The sequence below is a fragment of the Falco rusticolus genome, chromosome 17, assembly GCF_015220075.1.
Source record: "Falco rusticolus isolate bFalRus1 chromosome 17, bFalRus1.pri, whole genome shotgun sequence".
In the NCBI taxonomy this organism is placed as follows: Eukaryota; Metazoa; Chordata; class Aves; order Falconiformes; family Falconidae; genus Falco; species Falco rusticolus.
Genome location: NC_051203.1, coordinates 2,684,362 through 2,709,025, shown reverse-complemented (window position 1 = coordinate 2,709,025; position 24,664 = coordinate 2,684,362). Strand labels below are relative to the sequence as shown.

General features: G+C 51.0%; 1 protein-coding gene across 6 annotated transcripts in view; it reads left to right on the top strand.

The window, feature by feature from the left end:
• The window catches only part of ANKS1A (ankyrin repeat and sterile alpha motif domain containing 1A), a 113,917-nt gene that overhangs the window by 68,732 nt on the left and 20,521 nt on the right, over positions 1–24,664 (top strand). For all 6 annotated transcript variants that reach the window (XM_037410118.1, XM_037410116.1, XM_037410115.1 and 3 more), the window contains 2 exons: positions 2,796–2,862; positions 13,762–13,868. In XM_037410118.1, the coding sequence (XP_037266015.1) occupies positions 2,796–2,862; positions 13,762–13,868 (174 nt within the window). The remainder of the gene's footprint in view (positions 1–2,795; positions 2,863–13,761; positions 13,869–24,664) is intronic.

Here is a 24,664-nt window from a genome sequence, read left to right as displayed (position 1 = left end):
CAGGTTTTTTCCTCTTAACTGGTTCGAGTTTAGCTGATCTTACACTTCTGTTGCTGATACTGCAGAGCTGCTCCTTTACACAAGAGCTTGAGGTTAGCTGACAAAAAACCCCAACTTTTTCTTGCAGTTCTCCAAGCTGTATTTCTGGGGCTTCCTTATTCAGCCACAGGGATTCTAAATAGCACGATCAGATGACACGATGACTAGCCATGCAATTTTTATCTGAAGCAACGGCGAGTGATGTCAGCAGTTGCCAAATGAACCACCCTGGCTGCCTTGGATTTTTGTCATATAAGGGCTGCCTCTGTCCGCTTGAGCTCGGGTTGTTTTTGCCTTTTACTTGGCCTCATCTTTTTTCAGTGCAGCTTTTTAAACTTGAGCTTACACCACAAAATCCTATTTCTTATACGGCTAGCTTGGGGGGTTTGATTAAAGTTCTCAGTGATTTCCGTAAGGAAAAGCTTTCATGTCCTAGGCTGTCGCATCCATCCTCCTTTGTCATTTTTTACCCTCCTACGAAACAAGGGATCTGATCACTCATCCTCCACCCTGTTAGTGACTCTATTAACCCTTGTCCCAGCATTTGGTGGCGTCTGGCCTTTGTCAGAGACCTGCATGGCTCCGGCAGCCAGATGGAGATCCCGGCGTTGCTCAGGCGTTAGGGTCAGGTATCTCCCAGCTCTTTCAGCAAAGGTCACGTTCAAATTCTGGTTGTGTTCGGCACAACAATTGCTTTTCACGTTCAAATTCGGGTTGTGCCCGGCACAACAATTGCTTTTGCCTTTTTGTGCTGCAGGGCAGCGTGCTGGTGGCAGGAACCTGGTGTCCAGGGACTTCAAACTCCTTCCTTTAACCCAAATTTCTTTTCAGAACATACATCCCTTTTCTTCCATACACGTTTGAAATCTGATAAATTTTTTCAGTAATCTATTTTGTATTTATTTAGTAATTTATTTGGATTTATTCAGTAATCTAAAATCTGATGAAATTTTTTTGGTCTTCAAAGCAAGCTAGATTTATATTTCAAGCCCAGTACAAGTGCTCATCCTCCTGGTTTTCTAGGGGCAGAGGATCGATATCCTTTAACGACGCCTCTGTACATCGCATGAATGCCTTCTCCCTGGTGAGATTTACTGCTCCCAGTGCACCGCCAGCCTGCTCCCCGCGAGCAGGAAGGACTTCATTGGAGATCTGCCTTGGCAGGAGCCTTTTAAGACTTTTTGTTTCACTAAAAAAAGAAAAAAACCCCAAAACCAAAACCCAACACCCTCCCCTGTGGAACTCAGCTTCAAGCTGCCATGGCTTTGGAATGGATGTCAAACCCCCAGCCCCTCGTGGCATTTCCAGGACCCCTCTTGCTGGCTGGGCACTTTTGGGAGCTCCCGCAGCTGGGATGCAGGCAGTGCAAAGGCAGCAGCGGGATGTGGTCCAGGAAAACTTGGACTCCTTCCACAAATCTATCCTTAAAAGACCAGGGGGCAGAAGGAAGGAGGAAAAAAAAAAAAAAAAAAAAAAAACTTGTGTAAGGGTTGATTTCCTCTCCCCAGTCTCTGTTGCCTGTTGATGTATCGACTTTGTATTCAGCAGCAGCCGCTCGGAAGTGCCTCGTAGGAATTTTTTCGTGGGAGATTTCTGTTCGGGAATCTCTCACTGGGGGCTCTTTATTTATTTATTTTATTTATTTTTAAATTTTCTCCTTGGTTATAGATTCAAGGCTGGGGTAAGCAACCAGAGCCTCTTAAGTGCTCTTTGGAAAATCGTGAGCTTTAGTGCTTTAGATTACTGAAAACTCTCGATTAACTAACCAAGGTGCAATTTCTCAGGTCTTTTATCTTAACAGAATTAACCTAGTAATTATCACTGTCAGTTTTCCCTCTGCAGCATTGCATTAGAAAGCCTTGATTTACAAATTCTGCTCAAGAATTGTTTTTGAAAAGTTTCTATTCTCATTTAAGAAAATACCTTGTAAGTCGTACCAAAATTACAACTTGTATTATTATTTTTTTTTTTTTTGGTGGCAAATGCAGTCACTTATATGCAGCTCTTCAGTGGACTTGAAAAGACACCATCTCAGGCAGTAGATGAAAAATAATAATTTTTTTTTAATTGCATGAGGTTTGCCTTGAGTGTGAATTGCTTAAATCAGGGGATGGAACTGTCTTTAGCTCCCTCTCCTGGGTTGGGAAGGCGTTTGCCCCCGTCATGTTGCTGCTTTTGCAAACTTGATCTACTTCCAAACTCTTTCTAAGCATCTCCGCGCTCGGTGGAAGCGGTGAGGAGCACAGGATTGGGAAATGTGATGGTTTAAAAACAAATAAACCAGCCAAACCAAGCCCAGCTTGCTCTCTGCGTGCTGTGAAAGAGCCCGTGAGCTGTGTTCCTCAGGCATCGCTGCTGGTGGAGGTGGGGCTGCATGTGGGGACACGGGGAGCTGGGGAGTTTGGGGGTGCTTTTCTTCTCCCTATTTTTGGGCTCCAGAGGGATGGTTTATGTGGGAGCTGTGTATTTTCAGGCGCTGGCAGGTTATGGAAGGGAAGGCTCTGGGCAGTCCCAGCCTCTGCGCATCCCTCCTGAGGGATCCTCCATCCATCCATCCTTAGGAAGATTTTTCCAGGGAAGGTGTTAAGGGTACCTTGCTTGGGTCAGAGGTTTCTTAACATCCTTTCCTGGATTTCTTTGGCAGTCGTATGGCAGGTGAAATCCCGGGGCCGCCTTTAACTTTCCCTGAGGCTTTCAGAATAACGTAGCGTGTGCTTTTTGTGTTTTGTTTGTTTTGTTTTGTTTTTTATTTTCAGATTGAGAAAATCATGAGTTCCATCGGCGAAGGCATTGACTTTTCTCAGGAGCAGCAGAGGATCTCAGGTAGCGTACCCAGCTCGTGTCTGTCTGTCTCGGTGGTGTGCTGTACAAAAACAAGGTGCTGGCTCCTGCCTACGCATCTTTTGAACCCTAGAGGGGAGAGGCAGGCTCTGGCGCTGGAGGAGCAGCCCTCAACTTCCCAGAGTAACACTCAATACTGCTACTAGCAGTTTTAATTCAATACTCCCCTAGGTAGATTCATTTAATTTTATATAATGCAGCTGTCCTTCCCTCCTAGCAGGCTTGTGGGGAAGGGGGCTGGGTGGAGAGTGTTGCAGCTGGTACCCCCAGCCTGATGGGGAAGGGGGGGGACCCTGATTACCTCAGTGTTGATTAATACTCAGCCAGTGACAACAGCGTGTGTTTAGGGTTTTTTTTTTGCCTGTTGAAACTGCCTGTGTATAAATTTTGGGGCTTAGCATTACCGTTCAGCATATGGTAAATTTTGAGGTGATGTGTTGCACCTTTCGATAACAAAACAAAAGATTAATGCTGAAAAGGGGGGAGTTTTTATGGGTGGCTTCTGATACCTGAAGTGACTCCTTACAGTCCTTCCCTTTGGGTGGAGGGGGGGTTGTTGCTGGCTTGTGTGAGTGGCCTGGGACGCTTCTCGTGCTCTTCTGCAAGCTCACGGCAGTACCACGGACCCCGGAGCGGATGGCTCGCGGCCCCTGCTCACACAGCCCGACCACTGCTGTGCCCTGACGCTTAAACCTTCACAGCTGGGCTTTGCTCCGTGCGGAGGAGGAAGAGCAGGTTTTCTGCATGTGCAAAAAAAAAAATCTAATTTGCAGCTGAAAGATGGTGTAAGGACTCTCACTGGTAACCCAGGGATAGAAAGTTCTAATGATCCTGGCTCCTGCAATTACTCTTGTTCTCAACATAGCCTCTGAGAAAGTCAAACTGATTGCTTACGGTTCTCTCTTGCCTTTCAGAATGTGTTTGTTTCAAGTTTCTGTTCTTCTCTGGTGGGGAGCAACAAAATTTTCTTTAAGCAGTCAGTCCGCAACGGAGCTGCTGCATATTTGTCTTCTGGCTGGTCTCACAATCCCCACAACAATCTTGCTTTTGTTTCAGATACATAATGCAGTAGCAAAATGCTCTTTTTTCTGGCTTTTTTATTCCTCATCTAAGTGTGGGTTTGTCCCTTTGGAAATGTGCAGAACCTCGCTAGAGCCCTCCACGTTCTCCTAGTTTGTTCTTTAAGGCTCCCAAAATCCTTCTAGCCCTGGGAGGATAGGATGGGAATTTTGTATTTAGAGTTGTACATCAGAGTGATTATAGCCAAGATATCGGATATCCCTGTTATGTCCTCGGGAATTCACCCATCCCGGCTGCGTGTTCACTGCTGAGTGTGTTTGGAGATAAAGCTGCTCCGGGGGTGTAGCTGGGATGGTTTTCCTCTGGATAAGACAGCAGTTGATGGGGGTGCGTGGGCTTGGAGGGGCTGGCTGGCCACCGGCGGGGTGCCGTGTACGTTGGCTCGGGTGAGAAGGTCTTTAGAAGCTGCTTGTGTTTCACAGATTGAGAAACAGTTCCTGGGGACCAGGGATGCTTGAGCAAAGCCTGTGCAGGGCAAAGGGTCCTGCTCAGGCAGTTGGTCTTAACTGGAGCTTACCAAGGGCCGTGTTTCAGTTTGGTTGCAATAGAATAAAGCATAAAGACCTGCTTCCACCACCCAGCCTCTAAAACAAACGGTCTGGAGTAGCTGGAGTGTTGTGGCAATTTTTCTCAGCAAAACTACTTTTGTTCTTCAGTCCATAAAATGTTTTTGCCAGGTGGTTTTAACGTCTCTTCTCCAGCTTTCCACCTGCAAAACTCTAGTTGCCCTATCATTGCTTCAAAATGGATAAAACTCATCACAGTTTCTTTTTTCTTTTGTGACCTTGAAGTATGTAGTTTTACTGATTTTTTTCTAATCAAACTTTATAAATAGTATGTGAGAGGACTTCATTGTGCATTTTGTCTTTGCTTTTTCTAATTTCCATAAAACAAGGTGAGGAAAGAACCGTAGTGTCATTTAGTGCATTGATTTTTCTCAAAGAGAGCGACGTCCTCCTCCAGCCATGTTTGCAACTATTATAACTCTTATCTCCGCAATGCAGCATCAGTACGACGGGAGACGATCCTGGGTTAAAACACCCTCATTTCCATAAATGTTGTAAGTAGAGGCGGCTGGGGTGGAGGGAATAGCAAACCCTGTGCCCAGTTTGTGTTCAGGATCTGGACTGGAGCAGCAAAGAGAACCAAGTCTCGGTTAAAAATCTTCCTCCATGCAGTGACCTCATTGCATGCCTTGGCTCTGCACGTCAAACAGGATCGTTTTGCCATTTTACCAGCTTTTTTTCCTATCCTTTTTCTGCCTTTTTTTTGAGGAAAGTAGATGCTAAGGGGAGGTGGAGCTAACAGAGGAAGGATGCTTTGATACCAGTGCCAATGTCCCTAGACGTGTCTCCATACCATTTGCAGAGCAGGGAAAGAAGCTGCCCCTTTCCCAGATGACTGTCTCAAGGCTTCTACATTTCCAGGCTGCTTGGGAGATTTATTTAAATTCTTCTCTTCCCGGGATGCAGCTTCACTCTGGAAACCAGCAGTTTAAGGAACCTCTCCTCTCCGCTGCTGTAGGCAGAACCCTGGGTCGTCGGGAGTGTTGTCTCCCGTATGGAGCGGAGTCCGTGGCCTTCAGAGGAGGAGATAATTGCTTGGATTTAATGGATGTTTATCCCTTAAACACAAAAAAATGTGGCTTTTGAAACAGCTGTTTGAGATACAGCATGCAGAGCTTGATCAAATGGATGTCGATGAACTCTGTTCCCCGGGGGGACCGAAGGTGCCTAAATATCATGTACTGCTCAAGGGGTTTAGAAAATCTACATCTTGAAAACGTTACCGTAGGCAATGCTTTTTTCTGATGGTGAGACCAGTTCAGCTGTGGCGGTGCTGCCTGAGTGCCACCATCCCAATAGCTGGGACCAGTCCTGCCTTGTCTGGGCACACAGCCTTCTCCCAGTGCCTCTTGGATTTCTGCAGGGGGAGGATCACCCTCCCCAGCTGCTGGGGTTGGTGCAGCGGCTGTGCTGAGAGCAGGGCTGGGGTGATAACTTGTGGGTCAGTACAGGTGCCGTGGTGCCCTTTGCGTGTGGTTCGTCTGCCACGTGCATCAATTCAGGCGATGCTGGGCTTTTGCTGAGCACACCTGTAGGCAGGGATATCTGCTAAACAAGGCTGCTTGCGGGATATGTGCTTCCCCTCTACTCTGAGCATGAATTCTCTTCTCTGCCTTTAAATCAGGAGCAAAAACAGAACTGGAGAGCTCGTTTGCCTTTACTGCAGCACGATAGAGGATGCTGGAGAGCTGCCACTGCGAGGGATTCTGTCCTTTTAAATCCTTCACCTCCAAACTGCTGCATCTGAGCTGCTCTGGGTAGGCAGCTTCTCCTCCTGATGAGATGCTAATACGTATCCAATCTCATCTCCATTTGTCACTTGGGATTTTGCTTTGGCGAGGAGGAATCCACCGTGCCTTCCCAGTGGGAGTTTAACCTCTGCCTGCTCTGGGCACTACCTACTGGTTAGGGCTGCTGTTTTCCTGGGGTCAAACGCCTTTGCAGAGGGATGCGAAACGGTGCGTGGGTTTTGGTTTAAAGCAGTGGGAACTGTTTAGCATCCTGCTGTACGGCAAGCCCTCCACGAGCCGGTCCGTAGCTGTAGCAGCGCCTGTGATGGATCGATAGAAGAGGTCTAACATGGAGGGGAGAGGAGGAGCCAGCCCTTCAGCGAAAGCTGCTGTTGTGCAGGGAGTTTTCAGCAAAATGGACACCCGTCTCTAGAAGCAGGCAGCCCCAGGAGCTGCCTTGGCCTTCAGCCGGCTGTTTTCCTGCAGGCTGCGCCGGGTTACGCTCGGTTTGGGATCCCTCGTCCGCAGATCAGCTGCTGAACATATTCCCTGGTTCTGCTTCCTTTACCTAGGAGCATCGCTAGCCGGAGCGCGGGCAGGGCTTGCCAGTCCCTTGCTGCGCTGCTGAGGGGTGTCCTGGGGGTGCGTGTACCCTTTACGATTTTGTTTGCTGGCAGCATTTAGCTTTTGCTCCTCGGGGCTTTGTTAGGGCCGTTTTAATGCTTCAGATCATATCACAGATGTGCAGGGAGCTGCAGGGAACTTCCCAAATATTTTCTCATCCTCAAAAATGGGTGAGCTTTGAAGATACTGGGGCTCCTGACTAGTTTGATGTCTGGAATCGCTAATTTGCCTGGAAAAGTAAAAGGGTTTCCTTGGCAGCTACTGCGGCTGTAAGGATGTTTGGAGTCTGTGCAAGCCCTTATTAGATATGACTGCCCCGTGCCTAGGGAAGGCAGGCACCCTTAGAGCCACACTGGGACAAGCCCTGGCCCCGTGACACTCGGTTTCGGGTCCCAGCCGTGCCCCAGACCTCCCATACAAATCTGGGTGAATAGCTGGTTTCTGTACCTTAAAGGTTTCTGTACCTTAAAGGTTTCCTCCATAAATCAGGGTAACAAAACTTCCCTGCCTTGCCGCGGTGTTACGGATGAGCCTGGATAAGATAATCAAGTGCATCCTGGAATCTTGATAGAATTTGGAGCTAGAATTTATTTCTTGGCCAATGGGTTTGACCTTTCCATTTCCTCTTAGAGCTTTGTAAGAAAATCTTTTTAAATGTATTTCCTGATCTTTTGCATGGATTTCCCAAGTGGGGAATGGTACAGGTGGAGGAAAGAAGTCTGTCACTGAGCCGTGTGGGTAAACGCTTGTCCAAGGTCGGGGAATTAAGCAACGCCATCTCTTAAAGGGTGCTGGATTCCACCTAACCCTTACCTTAAAGGAGTTTTTTTTTTTTGGTCTGAGAACAGACGCTTGCGTTCAGCCTGTGTCTCTGCACACGTTTTTGCAGTCACACGTTTATTTAGCTCCAGCAACCCGCTTCTGATCATCCCTTCCTTCCAGACGTGATGAGGAGGAGTAGGGGAGCGCAGGTCTCAGGGCAGAGGCTCAGCACCGCTGTGCCGCAGCATCGCGTCTCGCCGCCGGCTGGGAACGAGGAACCCGCCTGTTCCCGGCTGGGTTACGGGGATGTGTCAGGCGGCGTTTCTCTCCCCAGAAACAGAGGAGGTAGAATCTCGGAATTGTTTAGGTTGGAAAAGACCTTGAAGATGGAGTCCAGCTGTTAACCCAGCGCTGCCAAGCCCACCGCTCACCCGTGTCCCCGAGTGCCACATCTACGTATCTTTTAAATACCCGCAGGGACAGTGACTCCATCGCCTCCCTGGGCAGCCTGTTCCGAAGATGGAGAACCCTTTGGGGGAAGAATTTTTTCCTAATATCCCATCTAACCTCCCCTGGCACAACCTGAGACCGTTCCCTTTTGTCCTGTCGCTTCTTACCTGGGAGAAGAGACCGACACCCCCCCCGCCCCTGCCTCCAGGCTCCTTCCAGGGGGCTGCAGAGAGGGATGAGGGCCCCCCCGAGCCCCCTCCTCTTTAGGCTGACACCCCCCCCCCCCCCCAGCTCCCCCAGCCGCTCCTCAGAGCACTTGTGCCCCAGCCCCTTCCCCAGCCCCCTGCCCGGCTCTGGACACGCTCCAGCCCCTCTGGGAGTGAGGGGCCCAATCCTGACCCCAGGGTTCAAGGTGCAGCCTCACCAGTGCCGAGCGCAGGGGGGTGATCACTGCCCTGGTCCCGCTGGCCGCACCATTTCAGTTACAAGCCAGGATGCTGTTGGCCACCTGGGCATGCTGCTGGCTCGTGTTCAGCCGGCTGCCAACCAGCACCCCCAGGTCCTTTCCCACCAGGCAGCTTCCCCTTCCCAGCCGCTCTGCCCCCAGCCTGTGGCGCTGTGTGGGGTGGTTGTGCCCCACGTCCAGGACCAGGCACTGAGCCGTGTTGAACCTCATCCAGCTGGTGATCGGGCCAGCCCAGATCCCTCTGCAGCACCTCCTGCCCTCCAGCAGATCAGCTCCCCCCAGCTTGGTGTCATCTGCATCGTGCTGAGGGAGCACTCCGATAAAGACATTGAACAGAGCTGGCCCCAGCACCGAGCCCTGGGGACACCCCGTGTGCCCAGCACCAGCAGGATGTGACTCCCTTCTGGCCATGCAGCTTCCACCCTGCAAGCGGTGTGCCCCTCCAAGCCCTGAGCTGGGTTTTCCCAGGAGGATGCTGTGGGGAACAGTGTCAACGGCTCTACTGAAGTTCAGGTCGGCACCGTCCACAGCCTTTCCCTCATATGCTGTAGGATCACCTGTCACAGAAGGAGATCAGGTTGGCCAAGCAGGACCCACCTTTCATAACCCCATGGTGTCTGGACCCGATCCCCTGGCTGTCCTGTACGTGGCGTGCGATGGCACTCGGGGTGATCTGCTCCCTGACCTTCCGCAGCACCAAGGTCGGGCTGGTAGGGCTTTACTCTCCACGTCTTCCTTCTTGACCCTTCTTGTAGGTGGGTGTCACATCTGCTAACCCCCAGCTGACCGGGACCACCCGGGTGAGCCAGGGCTGCTGATAAATGGGGGAAAGTGGCTCCGTGAGCACTTGGCCAGCTCCCTCCGTCCCCTGGGGTGGATCCCATCTGGCTCCATAGGTGGGATCTGATAGATGCGTGTCTGAGTGGCTGACAGGTCACTGACCGTTTCCCCTTGGACTGTGGGGGCTTCGTCCTGCTCCACATCCCTGTCACTGCCTTGTTTCCTTTTGGATTGTGGGGGCTTCATCCTGCTCCCCATCCCTGTTGCTGACCGTTTCCCCTTGGATTGTGGGGGCTTCATCCTGCTCCACATCCCTGTCACTGCCTTGTTTCCTTTTGGATTGTGGGGGCTTCATCCTGCTCCCCATCCCTGTTGCTGACCGTTTCCCCTTGGATTGTGGGGGCTTCATCCTGCTCCACATCCCTGTCACTGCCTTGTTTCCTTTTGGATTGTGGGGGCTTCATCCTGCTCCCCATCCCTGTTGCTGACCGTTTCCCCTTGGATTGTGGGGGCTTCATCCTGCTCCACATCCCTGTAACTGCCTTGTTTCCTTTTGGATTGTGGGGGCTTCATCCTGCTCCACATCCCTGTCACTGCCTTGTTTCCTTTTGGATTGTGGGGGCTTCATCCTGCTCCCCATCCCTGTTGCTGACCGTTTCCCCTTGGATTGTGGGGGCTTCATCCTGCTCCACATCCCTGTCTTCCAGCTCCGGGGGCTGGGTACCCGCAGAACAGCCGCTCTTTACTCCGTTAGACTGAGGCGAAGGGGGCGTTAAGTACCTCAGCCTTTTCCTCATCCTTTGTCGCTGTGTTTCTCCCCCTGCATCCGATAAAGGGTGGAGATTCTCCTTGGCTCTTCTTTTTGTTGCTAATGTATTTATAGAAACGCTTTTTATTGTCTTTTACGGCAGTAGCCAAATTAAGTTCTAGATGAGTGGGCTCTGCTCGATAAATCAGCTCGATGCAAGGAGGAGGCGTGCTGCACTGGGCAGGGAGTGCGTTTGGGGCTCGGTGAGTTAATTCTGCGGTTGGCTGGAGAGGTGAGGAACATGCTGGGTGTTTGACTTGACAAAAGAGAAGAGGAATTCGTTAGCAGACTGCATTTGGCTAATTGATCTCGGTAAAGCTGGATGCTGGCTGTGTTTGGTGCACCTGATGGCATTCAGGACTGCGTTCTGCTGGCCTGGCCGTCCTGCCTGATGCGCTGCCCGGGTTTATCGCCTCCTCGCTGGGTTTAAGGACTTTAGATCATCCCCAGCTGGGGCAATAACCGCCAGACTTGGTTCTCCTGGATGCTGGTGGTGTGCCTGGGCAGTGGTTTCATCCCCGCTTGCTTGGACTTGCCGTTTTTTCTTCCGAGTGAAACTGGGTCGTATGACTTCAGCCATGCCAGGTCGTGTTAAACCGTTAACTGTTTCCGTGAGTGAACAGGGTGATGCTTTTTGTCCATATTTTATTATATGGAGGATAATTATTTCATCCTCCAGACGCGACTCAAACTTTGCACTATTAAGGGCATTATTGAAGTGATACCTTTATAAAAGGGCCTTTCTGAGCCCTGGTCGCCCTCTCCCTTTCCTGTTTTCCTTGAAGTTCCATTGCTTGGAAAATGAATTGCTTGACTTGCTTTCTTTGCAACTTTTAAATACTCAAATTATTTGTAACCGCATTCTGTTGACTGTTTCTCCCTCTGCCATCTGCAGACCTTTTAAAGGTAGGATTCCTAAAATGTGGAGCGTAAGGAGGAGGATGGAGCTGAGAACTGGGAGTTTTTTCAATCAGAAGTTGTGATCGGGCTCCTGCTAGGGGCACAGTGACTGGGATTCACTTGTTCTTCTGTCATCCTTGTAGCAAGTGCATTTTAGGCTTCTTTATTTTCAGCCTGGGATGTTTTGGGCATCTGTTGTCGTCATTTTCTTTTTAAAGTAAATCCCTCTATTCCACTCCCTGCGAATACCTACCCCCCCCTTCATTTTGTCTTGCCTTGAAGTGGTTTCAGAAAACCAGCGCCTCTAACAGCAGAAATGTATTTACAAGTGCACAAAAGGCTGAGTAGAGTAAATAATTTTTTAAAACAAAATTCAGGAGCTCAGAGGAAGGAGCTGCTGTGGTTTCATCCCCCCACTGCTTCCAGAAATGCTGTAGTAGGCATCAAGCAGTTTCTTTGCCTCTCGATAAATTAATTCTGAGCCAGGCACAAATCACTTGGAACTGTCAAAGCAGACCTGTAACATCATTTTTTTGAGAACCCGAGCCGTGTAGCCCATCACTGAGTAAATATTGAGTAGTCAGTAATTTCCACTGGAGAGTTACAAAGCCGCTGCCTCCCTCCCCTCTCCTGCAGCTTCTGCTGCGAAGGCTGCTCACTGCTCGTACAGCGGAGGGAAAAGCTGGGAGGGGTAAGAGGATGGAGAGAAGGGAGGGACAGGCAATGCGAGAGCAGGAGACAGGACTGAGAGTGGAACGGCAAGCGTGGAGCTGGCTGCCTTCAGACAAAGCCCGTCACTGCAGCGCTCCGCAAGGACGCACAATCGCGGGGTGAGGGGACACGGCTGCCTGCGGACCTGCAGGGAGCGACCGCCGGCGAGGATGGAGACCCCGGGCGAGCGGCAGCTCGTTGCATAAATTCCAGGTTTAGATGCTGCCCTTCTGCACGGGCTGTGTGAGGGGAGGGAGACGGAAAGCTTTTGTGATCTCTGCGTTTCTGGTGCTGCAGCGTGCACTAGGAGGACCGGCCGGCTCGCTGGGACCCCCCGAGCACGGCTCGCCCGGCAGAGGAGCTCTCCCGTGGACCAGAGCAGCAGGATCCCTCACCCCAAGAATTTCCAGATAACACCGTGAGCTCTGCGTTGTGCAGCCATTGCAGCGGGCGGGGGTGGGAAGGATGGCTTGGAAGGTACCAAACAGCTTCAGCTGACCTGAAGGTTCAAAGAAAGCCAACTTGGTTTTCCTGATCGTCTTTTTATTTGCATATACCCTCGAAACAGAGGTGCCGAGAAGCCTGAAAAATTCCACCTGTCTTGAGCAGCAAATTCCCTGATGAAAAGGAGATCTCTGAACTTTTGTTGGTCATATTGAAGGTCTCAAGCTTTTCTAGAGGAAAGTAACAAGTCACTGGACTCTCTTCCCAGGGGTGAGGGAAGGGAGAGCTTGTCTGCACGGCTTCCGTAGGGTGTTGGGAAGGATCTCATTTATCAGAGCCTGAAAGGAGGTGCCAGGGCATGTCTTGGACTTGAGCTGCTGCAGGAAGAGGAGAGAGTGTGCTTGCCTTTGGTTTTCTTTTTGCTTTGGCATGGTTTGGAGGCAAGGAACTAAAATGCCTCCTCCTCCGGAGCTGCTCCCTCGTCCGAGCGAGGGGCTCGGATGCAGCAGCTGCGCTTAGCTGAAGAAAATGAAGGAAGGGCAGAAACAAGCATGCACCGAACACCTGGCAGGACTGAATGCGTTGGGTGAAAACCGTACCGATTCCTCCGTCTCCCTGGCTGTCACCCGGGGCGGTGCTGTAGTTAGGCTGTCCGGTGCAGCCAGCCCGGTCCGAGCAGCGTGCTGGAACGCCATGCATCCAGCTAGGTGGTAAAATGACGGTGCCAGGACTCTCGTGCTCGGGGTCACTCGCGCCTCTGCTCCTCTTAACACCATAACAGCAAGAAAAGGCCCTTACCATGGTTTGCCTCTTTCAGGACTGCTTGGGGAAAAAAAGTATAAGCCCTTCTTTTCTTCTGCTGCAGTCTGTGTGCTTTCTTTGTCTTGCATGCCTTCCTGTGGACAGCTGCTCTGGTCTGGCTTCTGCTGCTTTTCTGCAAGTCCATCGTGTCTGTTTTGTGTCTCAGCTGCATGAAGATGTATTTTCTCCCTAGCTGCTTTGTGCCTCCGCTGAGCAGGGTAGCGCATCCGAAGTTGCATGGACGAGAGGACCCGCGCAGCTCGGTGCGCTGGTGAGCGGCTCCGCTCCATTCCCTCGCGCCTGGGACCGGCTGGGGATGCCTGGGGCCAAAGTTTGCTGCCCTCCTCCCGCCCCCTTCGGATGAGCCAAGGAGTGGATCCGCATCCCGGTGGGGTTGGGCTTCATGTGTTTGCCTGGCAAGGAACTCGCCCGAGCGCTGCAAGCAGTGCATGCCATGTCACGGTCCCAGGAGCACTTCTAAACACTTTGCCTGGGCAAGGTGTTTCTTTTTCTGAGTGTTAACCGGGAGACAAAGCAAACCCGGAGCCCGCGGAGGCGCTGGAAGCTTGTTGTCCATGGTCTGTGCACACAAGAGGAATTGTCTGCCAGCTGATTTGTTGTACTCTGAGCCTAATTTTTTGAGTTTCTTTATGGTAATGACTATGATGTGGCAATGCCATCTGTCTTCCTCAGAGTGCCGCTGCTACCGCCTTAACGGTTTTTCCCTTTTCAAGCGTCTGCCGATTCCTCTCTCGTCAGGTTCGCGGATGCTGGAGCAGAGCGTCGGGGAGTGGCTGGAGTCCATTGGCCTGCAGCAATACGAGAGTAAGCTGCTTTTGAACGGCTTTGACGATGTCCGCTTCCTGGTAAGTTGCTGAGTGGGACCCCGGGGGCTTTAACAACCGTGTGGGTAACAAGGAAAGATTTGGCCGATAGCCCGTGGCCACCGCAGAGCGGCTCTAGGTTCTGCAGCCCAGCCGGACGGGCTTGGAGGCATGTGTAGAAGGTTAGAAGGAAGAAATGAGGGTTGTGTTGGGTTGAGGTCGTTCATCTTCACGTTTAATTAAGGTCTTATAGTTCTTTAACTGTAATTTTGATAGAAAATGGTATTTACTGGGCCCCCTGAATCTTTACTGTCCAATTTACTGCTGAATTGGGAACTGAATTGTAGAAGAAATCACCGAGCAGTCTGTGTTCTGGAGTAAGGGGGAGGTGGTAGACCTCCAACATGTTGGAAATATACTTACCCTAAGCTCGCAGGCGGGATGTTCATGAGCTGTATCTCATTTTTGTACATGGCATTGACACTGTTGGCTCTGAAACCTAATGATGACAACACAGTAATGCTTAATGTGAGGGTTTTTTTTTTAATAACTGGTGCCTAGAAACTGAAAGCTGCATGGTGTAAAAATCTGAGCGTTCATGTGGAACGATGAACTGCAAAGACAGAAAATCTCAGTGCTGCAGGAGGGTTCATCCTGCATGGCTTAAAGAAAGAAATGCCTTTTGGGTGCGGACTCCACGTTTTGCAAATAAAAGAATTTCTAAAAATGGATGTAGATTTTCGGAAAAGTCATTTGGGCTAACGTAATCTCCTGCCTTGGAGAGGGAGTCGGGGCATCTCTTAGGGACTGTGGGCAGTGCGGAGAGGTGATGTCCAGGAGGATGCGTGCTTGACAGCTGTAGTGTGAGCTGGGTGAAAGGGGGTTTGGAAAACGCAGCAGCCGTCCGGCAGTGGTGAGGGGGTGATGGGGGCAGCTGGAGAAAGAAGGGAACGCTGGATAGGGCATGGCAGGGAGGCGCACAGCTGAGCAGTAGCGGTGCTTAAAGGCAGGATGGAATTATGCTTTGGAAAAAAATGACCTGACCAACAGGATAAGTGGCTTTGTGAATGTCATGGGATCTCCAAGCACCCCAAAAAGCTGAATGCTGTGGCAGTATCCAGCCGTACCTCCTGGCCTCCGTGGCAAGCAGCTTATCCCTTTCTTTTCCCGTAGCCCGGCAGGGCCAACGCTCCCCCAGAGAGGCTGGATTTTACTGTGGTTTATGCACCTTCAGTAGAGGAGCTGCCAGCGGCAGATGATGGTCTTGCCGTGCCCCCTTCTGCCTCTGCCATACGCTGCTCCTGCAGCTGTGTGGCACCTTCCTTGGGGGGTTCGGGGTGAGCTGCACCGGCAGAAGCCCCGGCACCCTCCCCGGGCTCCAGCACTGCCCGCAGCCGTGCAGACCAGGGCCGGCTCTTGCTGCTGCTCCCCAGGCCCAGCCCAGCCCTTCCTGGGGGGCTCCAGCCCCCCAGTGTCGTGGCCAGCAGGTCCCAACCCCCCAGCAGCCCCTTGGCCACGGGGACCGCTGTGCTTCGGGCAGATATGTTCAGCTCCGTGCGAGGTTTCAGCATCCCGGCGTGCTGGGGCCGTCTGATGCAACTTCTGGGATGCTCTGGAGGTGGTACAGTGAATAATACCCCATAGATCCCTGCTGGGATCCTCTGCTGGTGGATCTTGGACCCTTGTGGTACCAGTCTGCTGCTCCCACTCCAGCAGTTAGCAGATAAAAATGCCTTTAAGCAGATAAAAATGCCTTTGCTCTGCCTGGCCCTGCCTGACGAGTGTGCTGATAGACCTCTCTCAGCACAGAAGTTTAATAACGAAGGAAATTAACTTTCCGCTTGTCCCCGGAGAGGCAGGAGCTGAAGGCTCGGAGGCAGGGATTTTTATTGACTGAGCTTATTTACAGTAAGTAGCAACACTTAGTTGCAAACTGTCTGACGCAGAGTTTGGTTGTTTGTAAGATGAAAGAAAAGGTTCCTTGTACGTGTCTCAGGGTGTGATTTTATGGTATAGGGGGTGGGAGTTGCTTTTTAATACAGTTTGTGGCTGGATGTTTTCCTTCCCCATCCAATGCTGGGTAACCGTTCCCAGGGTAGGAAATCAGCTTCTGCTGGTGTCAAGGAGTGGGATGCTCTCCTTGCTCATTCCTCTCCAATTTAAAAGGTCAAATACTTGAACGAAGATCTCCTGCAAGCCCTGGCTGGTTTCCATTATGCTGCTTACTGGGAGGCTGGCTGGCGCCCATGCCAAGACTGGCTTTAAATCCTTTCCTCCCAGTCCTGGGAACTTCATGCTGACAGAGTCGGCCCAGTATGAAAGTTTAATTACCGAGAATCTTTTCCTCTGTGGTGTTACTTGCTTTCAGCTGCTGATGTTGTGGGAGTAAAACCTTCAGGTACAGTCGGGATGAGGAACAAGCGGTTCATTTGGTTTTCGTGCTGCTTTTCGTTCTCAGATGAATTATTAAAAGTGGTGTAAACACGGAGGCTGGCTGGCGCAGCGAGTACCAAAAGGACCTGGGTGCTCAGCTCCTGGCGTGGCAGGCTGTCCGTTCCCTTGCTTTTTTACATCACCATTTCTTTATTAACTGCCACTTTCAATTGCTAATGAATTATTTCAAAGTGGCATTATTCTCCTGGAGTTAAAATGGTTTCTGTGAAAGGATTAGTCCCTATTAGGGCCTCATTATGTTAAATATTTCAAAGTCCAAAGAATGCCGGGTAATGGTTTGCAAATTGCCAGATGGGCTATGAGACTAATTAAGTTTTAGTCGCAAAGATTAAAAAGTTGGTGTCTTTTGATATGGAAACGTTCTTGTTTTCTGTGTAAGCTTTCGTGTTGCCTTACACCATCGGGGTTTGTCCAGAGTGCCGAGGATGCTCCCTTTGCTGCCGGAGTCCCCGGGCACCCACTGGTGAGCAAACCAGAAGCTTCTACGTTGAGTAGACCAGGAGTAAAGCACCGCAAGAGCAAACTGTTAGATGGGTGCTGGTAGTACAGCTGGCAATGGGGGCAGAGTCCTAGAAGACAAACTCCTTAATACTCTTAGGAGGGATCTCCTAAGATACTCTTAGGACCTACCTGCGGCAGGTAGTTACTAAAGGATCGAGCAAGCCGTCTAACAAGGAGCGTGTCCTCTAAGTGCAGCAGGGATGGGGTGAAATCCAGTGTTCACTGGCACAGTGGCGTGTGGTGCTGGTCTTAAGGGAAATAATGTTTCATGTGTACTGTCTACTCAGTTGGTAGTCCGGTGTTGGGAAGAGAGAAAATCTTCAGGAGTGCAGAAGCTTGGCAGGGGCTTTTTAGTGCTCTTCCTTCACAGGAATTCCTCGTTCCCTCTGTGTTTTCAGTTGGCTCTCGTGTTAATTTGTGCCTTGTATCACAAAAGCCCTTTACACCCCAGATAAGGGAAACGATTCACGAACGCACAGGACGGTGAAGTGATTTTGAAAAGTGTTCTGCAAATATATCGGGCTTCTTAATTAGACGTGAATCTAGGAAAGCAGAAAGATGCGTTGTTTCCAAGATTAATAATTCCGTTCCTTTCCGAAATGCAGGGATTCGTGATGAGGTGATGAGCTCCGCTCTCCGGCCGCGCGACAGAGGGTGGCTCTGTGCAAGCTGCACCTCCAGCAGCACCCAGGAGGACGGGTGAGCGGGGAGGGGGCAGTAACCCCGCTCCCCCCGTGGGGGGCTGCTCCTTCGCTTCGGCAGGCAGCAGTAACAGCCCAGCGAGCCTTCGGGGACCTGCTGTTTGCACAGGTTTACGTGCAAGAGGCAGGGTTGGAGATGTAAACCCTAATGCGAGCCGTGAACGTTTTGCAGGTTTTCCTATAAAAAGGGGAAGGTCAAAGTGTGTGGTAGCAGCTACCTGGGGGGTGGGTGCTGTGGGTGTTGAGCTGAGGCTTCTCTGCTCTTGGGAATTCCAGCTGGGGGACAACGTTGTAGTAACTCACAGCTGGAAGCCTCGTGTTCCCACAGGACCCCTCGCCCACCAGCTTGCAAGATCAGCACTTTGGTTGTCAGCAAACTAAAGATTTCTGTTGTGGTTCGTGTTAAGTGATGGCTGCCGCCGGGACTGCCCCTCCTCCTGTGTGCGTCTCGCCCAGCGCTGCTTCTCCTTCAGGGGAATTCAGGAGGCGTAGTAAGAGTACTCTGTGTAGTACCAGTTGGTTCTGAGCGGTGACAGACGGGGCTTGTTGGGAATATTCTCGCTTTTGGAACTGGCAGAGATTTGTGAGGGCTTGTGAATTGTTTGTTAGGGAAGAACAAGGCGACACAACCATGGCCAGGAGAAGGCAATCGCAAGTGTTAATGCATAAACGCGATGTCGTCCTGCCTGGACACCGCTGCTTGGTGGTTTAGGAGCTGGAGCTGGGGCGGGACGCTGCGGACGGGCTGAGTTTGCAGCACTGGCCCCACTGGCGTGTTGCTTTCTTCCAGTACTGAAAGGAGAGTTTCTTCATCAGTGTTTCCATGATAGAAAATTCTTGTTAACTCTGCAGAACAAACCGGAGCGCTGCGGCGTTGTGCACGGCGCACAAGAGCATCTCGGTGCCGCTGACCGTTTTTATCGTCAAATGCAAAACCGAGATTGTTTCCCACTAGTTCAGAGTAAATGGTCTTGATGGAGCGTTGCCTTCAGCCGAGGGCGGGCATTGCTGGCACCAGTCAGCAGGATCATTTAAACATCGATTTGACGTAACGTTAAAGCATTCTTGCCGATGTATCCAACGTATGTGTTTTGGGGAAGTGACCAAAGTCGACGTTTATTGCAGGTTGTATGATCTTTTGGCCTGGTTGAGGGAAGAAAGGGGCTATAAAAGGTGGCTTTAGGTAGCTTAGTTTTCTAAAAGATTTGAGTTCTCCTTCCAAACACTAACGCCTGCACACCGGGCCGTGCTTCTGCGCCTGGAGAAATTCTTATGTTTCCTTTCAGTTTCCTACGAGAGCTTTGCTGTGGTTATGGGCAGTGCTGGGGAAGAGGCTCTCCCTGGTTCTCCTGCTGTTACCCTCCAGCACGAGCCCCGCCGTCCAAGGGAGCAGCTCCCTTCGCTCGCCCTCTCCGCTGCCACGGAGTGACCTTCACCGCCCGCACTGCTGGCTCGGGGCGATCGGACTGTGACACTCAGCTTCTGCTTTTAATATGAGGCTTTAATTCAAAAAGCAGCCTGCTCAGCCAGCCGGGGATTAAAAAAAAAAAAAGCTAAAATGGAGACGGCGCTTCAAATTCACCTCCTCTGCTTCACAGCCTACTGGAATTCTTGCGTTAGAGGGGAAAGGTTTATTTGTGCAATGGGTAAACACAACTGAGTTGAAGCTGCTCGCTGAGTGTTACTGGCATGGGCTGTGCTGTCCTTGACTTTGCAAAAATACAGCTTTGCAAGTAGAATAAAACCCTCAGCAGAATCGCATGCCAAATGTTACCAGTGCTAATGAACCAAGAATACCCCACCACCCAAGAGAAGCCGGCGCTGCTACCTCCCACGTGGAGGAATGCAGCCCTTGTGTGCGTGGAGTTCCAGGAGACCCATTGCCTCATCCTTCACCAGAGGAGAAAAATAAAAGGTCAGATCACAAAACTGCAGCAGCGAGTGAGCAGTGTCGTTCAGAAAAATGCACCATAAATCGACTTAATTGTCCTTGACCGATTATGAGCTGGGGGAACTGTAACAGGAGGCAAAATGTCACAAAAGACGGACCAGGAGGGATTCTGGTGCTCTTAGAGCTTGTTCCCATCGCATCGCCTGTGATCGCCAGTGCCTCTGCAGCAGATGCTCCCTTCGGGAAGTCCATGGCGAAGTGGTTTTGCGCTGTGAGATGCACCGTGCATCCCAGTGTCCTGCAGCAAACATGGGAACAACCTGGGGGAAAGGCCAGGCTGGATCCCGCTGTGCCAGGGAAAGAAGGGACATTGCCACTGGAACAAGAAGGACTTGCAGTAAGTCGTGGTGGAATTCCCCCGCAGCAATGAGGAAGGGGATGCCGTTACCTGCGCCCTGCCCACGGCATTTTATGATCCCACAGATCCCATAAATGTGTCTGAGATGCTTGCAAAAGCTTTTCCCTTCCCTCCGAGGGCTGAATGTTTGCTGCTGCCCCGGACAACTTCTCAGGCTGACATCTGAGAAGGGCAAACCTCGCATGCTCTGGCAAATTGTACCATTATTCTGTAGTTGAACTTTTTATTCAGTCCAAAGATATTTTGATTCACAAATGAGCAGGTAGAAGAGAACATAAGCCATTTTTTATGGTTTTTTTTTTTTTATTATTGTTCAAGCCTGGATTCCCATGGAGTGTGTGGAAAGCAGCTAATGCTGATTCAATGAGACAGCGTCAGAAACGGAAATCTGTTCTCCTCATGTAGTGCCGTGGGCTCCTTTGGGTTGGTTTTTTTATTATTATTTTTTTAATAATTGGGGAGAAGTGGTAGAAAAAGGATGGCATTGGAAGAACAGGATGTCCGCAAATAATTTAGAGCACTGACATTAATTTGATTAAATGTAATTCAGTGCCATGCTAGATTAGCCTGCAGTGGTCTTCGTTACGAAAGAGCCTTTCTGTCCTCCGCGTGTGTGTGTGTGCAAGCAAACGGTTGATAAAAATGCAGAGCTGAGGCATTGGCTTGGTGTGTGAGTGGAGCCGTGGGTGCCTGCCAGGCTGAGCCCGAGGACATGGGTCGCCTTCACCCTGCAGGTCCCCACGGTTTGGGTGCTGGCTGATGTCCGCACGATCTGCGTTGTTTTGGCCCGATACCCGTCCTGCTGGAGCGTGGGGCATCACTTGGTGTCCTCGGGGGAATTGCAGCTCTGCTTTACGTGAGCCACGTCGTAACTGCCCAGCCTGGCTCGCAGGTTGTGGTCCCTGGGGAAGCAGCCAGGCTTTTAGCATGCTCGGAGACCGCGTGTGCCCCAGAGCTTTTTTTTTTTTCTTTTCTATTTTTGTATAAGACTTGTCATTTTATAGCAGCTGTCTGGGGAAAACTTAACATATTCCAATGCAGCTTTGCACCCAGCAATGATCTATGAAGTAGAGTGACCTAACGGAGACCCCACAGGCAAGGTTTCACTGCTTCTGCACTCAGTGAAATGAAGAGAAACCCTGGCCTGATGGCTGCTGGCAGGGAATATTTTAGGACAGACCCAGGTAAGCCCCTCTGTAGCTTGTGCCTGGGCAGGCAGGCTCGGTTTCTGCTCTGTCCATCCAGGCAGAAGCTCTTGAGCGGTTGGTTCTGGGCTTGGGTCTTCCCAAAGTCTGCGCTGCAGAGCTCTGCGGGCAGCGGCGTTCGGTGGCCGAGCTTCAGGATGGGCAGGTGGAAGTAAACGCTGCTTGTACCGGGACAGTAACCTCCCCGTCAACCGCTGCTGATCAGATCTGGGAATCTCGTTGGCCTGGCTCGCGTTGGCCGGCGGATTTATTACGGAAATGACTTTCCTTGATTTTTACGGCACAGGGAGGGAGGGCATCGGCTACGTTACACGGCATTCCCCACTCTTTTATCATCGCTGCCGTCTGGAAATGCGCTTCTCCCTCGGTCCCCAGACTGATTTTGATGCCCTGGGTGAACACCCCGTAAGAGGGAACGGGGCCCTGGCGTGAGGGTTTCTGCCAAGCATCCGAGTGGGAATCGATTCATACAATGAAATGAATTTTTTTGGACAGCTCTCCAGTGGGTTTCAGATGCTACTTGGGTGGTTCACAAGGACTGTGCTTTGTCCGTGGTGGTATGGGGTTTGGATTTGCTCTGGAAGGGAAGGATGAGAGCGGAGCCATGGAATGATCCAGGGTTTGGGAGGACGTTTTGGCTGCTCACCTGCAGCTCTGAGTGGGAAAACGCGGCGGAGCTGCACCAGAGCTCCCCAGGTGATGGACATGGACTTCAGGGAGAGCAGCAAGTTTGGAGTGGATTTTGAGGAGCAAAGTGGGTGGACCAGAACTGGTAATTTAGAAGATACTTACATTTGATTCATTAGTAGCTCCAGGCCCAATAAACATTAAAAAAGCCATTAAAGTAGCAGTTAATTTTTTTTTCTCTCAATAAAATTTCCTGAACTTGACAACCATGACCGATTCCCTCCGTTGCCATTGTCACGCTGCCAGTCTGCATGGGGAAGAAAATTAAACAAAAATGAAGTGGCTGTGTGCTAATCTCAGATTTATTGTAGGGTTTTGTATATGAGCCCTTTCCACAATTAATGCTCTGTGAAGAGCTGGGGCTTCGTTGTCGTGCCCTTAAAACAAATATACTTTTCCCCCCGGTTTCCACTGAACAGTCTCAAACGGCAGATATCATTAAGGGAAAACAGAAAACGAGGCAAATTACATATTTGTGTGAGTGGGTGCTTGTCCCCTGGCTCCAAAATTAGGGTCGTCGGGCTGCTCTGAGATAAATAACCCCCGGTGCAGGTTGGCTGGAGGTGGCTGACTGAGCAGCGGGTGTTCGGCACTGCCCCTAATCACGGCTGGATCTGGGGAGTTTGTAGGGGTTGATGCTCTGTACTGTCACTGGGGGTCTTGGGTGAAAAGCCCCCCCCGAGAGCGGATCGTGCATTAGACAGAGTGCAAGCTTGTTTCTGGAATGAGCTTATCAATGAGACTGTTAATGAGCTGCTCTCGTCCTCTTGAACAAGATAGATTAGCTTTTTTGCTAATTTTTTTAAAAAGCTTTGCACTTTTTACTCCGAGTGCAGACTCCCCTGAGGCACTTGGGGGGGTCGAGGTTGGCCAGGCTCTGCGGTGGGTGCGGGGCTGAGCTGGTGGCTCCCTGTACCCTGCTCGGGTGGGTTTGGACGCGCAGCTCGGAGGGGCTGGATGAGGCCAGCGTGAAACCCCCAAACCATGTGGGGAAATAAGGCGCTTCGTCGTCAACTGCTGATAGATTTGGGGATGGGGAGCTCATCGCTGGCTGCGGTGGCTTGGTCAGCCCCCAGGAATACCTTCGCTCGTTTTTCTGAATTTTGGGTGCCAAAAGTAGAGCAATAGCAGTGGCAGCAAAATGCTTGACGAGATGCAAATTGTCTTGAATGTACTGAGGGGGAAAAGAGAACGAGCTTTGTTTGCATTAATCTCAGAAAAAAATGGATGCTTTGGCTCCTGCAGCTGAAGACGCTGTGCTATAGATGTTCGCAGAAGCCTTTGTAGTCTAGAAAAGCTGTGTTTGGGTTTTGCATCTGTTGCTTTTAATAGCAAACACGTTCTGGTCCCTGTCTTCCCTGCAGTCCGTTGCCTGTCTTTAATACAGGGTTTGGTAACGGGGGCAGCGCTGGGGTTCGTGTGAGCCGAGTGACACAGTCGGGATTCATTAAGCGGCGTTGCTGGCTGGATCTGACTGCGCATCCTATACGAAACTTTCTTTGCCTCGGGCCCTTCCTTAGCTGGGAAGAGAGGGTGGACTGCAGCCAGGCTCTGTGCAAGACGCAGCGTCTGAAAATTGGGTAGTTAAGTGCCTGCAGAGTGTCCTGCTGGAAGGGGAATGCTGGCAGATTTCAGCAGCGCTGGTTTTGGCACGCTTGCCTTCAGGGTCACCTAACTAGCAGGAGGGGATGCTACCTTCGTACGATGTAACCTCTGACTGGGCTTTTTTATTTTTCCCCCTTTAATGAGAAACCTGGAGCCTTGCAGGCTGTTTAATTACAGTGCAAGATGTGAAGCATGACTAAAGCAGCCCCTTTCTCTAAAAGCTTGTGTTTCTGCAGGCGGGTCGGCGGCAGCAGCAGCCTTTGGGGCTCCCTGGGGCAGCCCAGAGGAGACTGGGGGTCACCGGCAGATCTCTGCCCTCCTTCGGAGCAGTGTGGAGGGCAGGGCTGGGTTCAGAGGTGCCCCTGGCGGCTCCGTGTGTTGTGCCTTTCCACGGAGGGAGCTCTGTTAGCTGTGAGGAAGCTGAGGGCCAGGTTGAGGGGTGGAAGCTCCTCTGAGCTGTCTGGCAAGCAAGTCCCTGCCAGTTTGCACCCAGGGAGTGGGATCCACCTTGCCCAATTTCACGTCAGCGACTGGGCTGATGGGTCAGGCTCTTTGGGTTTTTGGGTTGCCGGTGGGCGCAGGGGAGGGCTCCTCGGGGTGATGCATTTCACCCCCGGGGGGACACTGAGAGCTCGTTCCTGATGGAGCGAGGAAAAAAAGGGTGAGGTGTTGGGATGGAGGGGGCAGCGTTGGGATGTTCCCCACTCCCCGGGCATGGGTGGAGGCGAGAGCTGTGGCCCTGGTGCAGCCCTGAGCTGGCTCCGCTCAGCCCCGCAGCCAGGAGAAACCCGCAAGGTAGAAAGCATTTGTCACAACGAATAAAGCCTGAAATCTGTCTTTGGGAAGTCTTTTTGCTTCTAGTTGGCATTTCTGAGGCTGCTGCTGCAGGATGGTAGAGGAGTGGGTTAACGGCAGAGCGGACCGGGGCAGCTTTTCTCTCCCCCACCTCCGGCACTTGCTGAATCCATCCTGGGAGGACCAGAGAGGGGCTGCCCCGGAGCCCGGGGTCCGGCTTCGGCGGGACCCCTGGGAGGTGGCAGCTTTTGACCTGGTTGCCGAACTGTGTCAGCACCAAAGGGGACATTTGTTTGAGGAAGAAAAAAAACCAAAACCAAAACCAAACCAAACCAAACAAACAACAACAAAAAAAAACCCAACCAAAAAAGCAAACCCAAGCCAAACAAAAAAAAGAAAAAAGGAAAAACAAAAAAAAACCCAACCAAAAAAGCAAACCCAAGCCAAGCAAAAAAAAGAAAAAAGGAAAAACAAAAAAAAAAACCAACCAAAAAAGCAAACCCAAGCCAAGCAAAAAAAAGAAAAAAGGAAAAACAAAAAAAAAACCAACCAAAAAAGCAAACCCAAGCCAAGCAAAAAAA